Source organism: Frankliniella occidentalis, unplaced genomic scaffold (assembly GCF_000697945.3).
Source record: "Frankliniella occidentalis isolate FOCC.00 unplaced genomic scaffold, Focc_3.1 Scaffold485, whole genome shotgun sequence".
Classification (NCBI taxonomy): Eukaryota; Metazoa; Arthropoda; class Insecta; order Thysanoptera; family Thripidae; genus Frankliniella; species Frankliniella occidentalis.
In genome coordinates this window covers 22,139-25,168 of record NW_026267603.1, presented here as the reverse complement: position 1 = coordinate 25,168, position 3,030 = coordinate 22,139, and the positions used below count along the sequence as shown (strand labels likewise).

Sequence of the window (3,030 nt, the reverse complement as noted above, 5' to 3'; positions counted from 1 at the left end):
ATGTTCTGAAGCTATTAATGTTTTATGTTTTGTGATATTTTTCAGTCTTCAGTGTTCCTCTCCTTCTTTGTAAAGACTTCATCCACAGGAATGTACAGTGGACTCTCGATAAAGCGTTTTGGCCGATTGCAGCGTTTCGAAACGTTATAAGCGGAGAACGTTGTATCCGAAAATACCCTAATTTCGTAAATTTACCGGGCTAAAGTGCATTTTTCACCGTAAATCGAAGGGTAGCAGTGCGTGCAGCTTATAATTACCCATACTTTATCGCTGTGGTAGGGGAAAAAGGGAGAATGGAGAGACTGCAGTTTAGAAAATTCACAAAACTAGAGTTTAATTAATAAGTTTGGTATGATAAGACTAGATATGCATCAGTGCTTGAATTAAGTACAGTACAATCAATAATTACAAAGGAACAAAGTAATCAGAAATTTTAGTTTGCTTCTTAGGTTTAGCAAATATCAGTGTTTCAATCTTTGTCATCAAATTGAAAATCTCTTCCTCGACATTCTGTTGTTGGCTGCAGAACAGCCGCACTTTGTCAAGAGCCTCTGCTGCTTCTCTAGCTGGCACGGGTGCAGGCGGCTCATCAGGCTCCCCGTCGTCGCTGTCACGGGCCGCCTCTTCCAGCTCAGATGTAGATTTTGGTCGAGCCTGTTCAGCGAATTCTTCTATTGTAAGCTCGGCGCAGATTGGTAGGTGATTGTCAGCATTAACGTAGGCTGAGAAAGGTATAGAGTTTTCCAGTCCCAGCATGTGACAAACGTCATCCCACCTGTAAAGATGGCAGAGAGCATTAGGGAATGCAATCATTGAATGCGATGTGCAGCTGAGCCACAGCTAGGGGGAGTGAAGTTGCGCTTACCTTTCAGCCACCGTCTCGTCCAGCTCAAGCTCATCCTCCTCGTCGACGGTCATCAATTCGACTTCCGTTGCATCGCCGATTTCACTCGGCGTCGCGTCCCTCATCTCGAAATCTAGCTCGGCGTCGTCGTCTTCCCCGTCGTCACCCTCCACAGAGATGTCCTGCTCTTCATTCTCGGGGTCACGGTCACGCTGTTCGGTCTCTTGAGAGTCGTCAGGCTGCTCTTCGTCTTCTGATTCGTCAGGCTGCTCGTCGGTGTTCGAGCCATCGTCATCAGTGTCATGACCATCGGAGGGCACTGAGTCAAGGGCGCCGTCAACGTCCTCCTCATCTTCACTGTCGCTCAAGAAGTGGCGCTGTCGCGTAGCTCTACGTCCACGTCGAGGCGGCGCTGCAGCTCCGCCGCGGCCTCGACCGCGGCCCCGTCCGCGGCCCCGACCACGGCCTCCACGTCCAGAAGCAGCTCCCCGCTGAGGTGTGCTCGCAGCTCCCCGTCCTCGTCTCGCCGGTCCTGCAGCAAGCGCGGCCTCCGCTGCAGCTGCAGCGCCGTCAGGGAGCACCTCGTCGGGCCCAACCTCGCGGAAGCCAGCTTTCCTGTAGCAGTTGAAGATTGTGACAGGTGTCACCTGGCCCCATGACCACTGCAATACAAAGCATTACGTCAAGTAACGGTAAAGCAAGTTGTAATTTCAATATTAAAGAGGGGAAAATATTCACCATAAGGAAATGGAGCACATGAAACATGTTTATAAAGAAGTCTTTTCTTTGAAGGTCCTGTCTACCTACAAAGCCGATGAGCCGCTGAACAAGTCGAGTTCTGTAATAGTGCTTCAAGTTCTTAATCACACCTTGGTCCATCGGCTGCAGCCTAGACGTGGTGTTCTTCGGGAGGAACACCACCTTCACATTTGTGAGACCATGGACAGCGGGATGGGCCGGACAGTTGTCCACGAAGAGTAGTACATTTCGCTTTTCAATCCTCATCCTACAGTCAAACTTGCGGAGCCACCACTCGTACTTCTCCCCGGTCATCCAGGCGTTGTCAGTGTTCGTGTAGGTGCAGGGAAGCCGCTGAACGCCGGACAAAGCCCTCGGCGTCTTGGCTTTGCCGATTACCAGGGGCAGCAGCTTGTCTGACCCATCCGCATTGCTGCCAAGGAGAACGGTTACTCTTGCCTTGCTTTGCTTGTTCCCCTTGGAAGATTCAGGTTCGTCCTTCCTGCACATGGTTTTGTCCGGCAGCATATTGATGTAGAGACCGAACTCGTCGGCGTTGTACACATCTTTGAGGGTGTACCCCTGCAGGAGGCCAGGCAGCACAACAGATGTCCAGTTTTCCACAGTTTCTTCTGGCACGTCGGCGCTCTCGCCGGAAACCTTCTTGTATTTTATCCCATGCCTTTCCTTGAATCGGGTGAGCCACCCCTCGGATGCGGTGAATTGTCTGAATCCGAGTGTCCCAGCTGCTTGCTTTGCTCGCGCCTTCAACACTCTCCCATTAAAGGGTACTCTGACTGGCAAGGTGCGTGCCTGCCTCATCCAATTTAAGAGGGCTGTCTCAACTTCGGGGTACTGCCCTGTCGTCACTCGTGCTCTGTTGACATTTCCATTAATACAGGCCTCTTCTATCTTCTTTCGTCCCTTCATTATGCCGTTCAGGGTGGTCACCGGTATCTTCAGGCGTGCGGCAATGTCTTTTCTCAATTCATTTGGGTTCCGGTCAACCTCTTGAATGATGCTTAGCTTACCCTGCAACGTAAAGGAAGTCCTTTTTCGGGGGCGGTTCACCCCTGTTACGCCTGGTACCGGCGGACGTTTTGGTCTTGGTGTCATTTTCCCTTCTCACGCTGGCAATCGCACAGTGAACGCCTAACCACAACACAACACAACACTGACTGACAACAGTCCGAGCCGTTCCTGGCCTCGAGCGAATTCCTAGAAACGCCTGTCCGGGCCTGCTTCGTGTGCTTGCTACCCGAGCTTTCGAGCTTTCGGCGGGCGGGCGCAATGGGGTGGGGGCGGGGCGGAGCGCGCGCGAAGTGTGTGGGTCGGCCGGCAGATAGCGTTGCATGCAGGACGGGGATTTCCTCACGATTTCGGTAAAAAATGCACTTTTTTGAAATGGAAAAACGTTGTACGCGGATAAAATTCAGCCAAATCACGAC

At 51.7% G+C, this 3,030-nt stretch overlaps 1 protein-coding gene across 1 annotated transcript; it reads right to left on the bottom strand.

The window, feature by feature from the left end:
- Nucleotides 1–308: 308 nt before the first annotated feature.
- LOC113216332 (tigger transposable element-derived protein 4) lies at nucleotides 309–3,024 on the bottom strand. The gene is made up of 3 exons (XM_026436080.2): nucleotides 1,583–3,024; nucleotides 866–1,506; nucleotides 309–775 (listed from the first exon to the last, which is right to left on the bottom strand). The coding sequence occupies exons 1-3, from the start codon at nucleotides 2,696–2,698 to the stop codon at nucleotides 406–408; spliced, it is 2,127 nt and encodes a 708-aa protein (XP_026291865.2). The 5' UTR covers nucleotides 2,699–3,024; the 3' UTR covers nucleotides 309–405.
- Nucleotides 3,025–3,030: the final 6 nt, after the last annotated feature.

Excerpts from the sequence above, each read along its gene's own strand:
- LOC113216332 (XM_026436080.2), bottom strand. The coding sequence starts at position 2,698 with ATGACACCAAGACCAAAACGTCCGCCGGTACCAGGCGTAACAGGGGTG. Across the intron at positions 1,507-1,582 it reads ATGTGCTCCATTTCCTTATG|TGGTCATGGGGCCAGGTGAC; the intron begins GTGAATATTTTC and ends TTTGTATTGCAG. Across the intron at positions 776-865 it reads GACGAGACGGTGGCTGAAAG|GTGGGATGACGTTTGTCACA; the intron begins GTAAGCGCAACT and ends CCATCTTTACAG.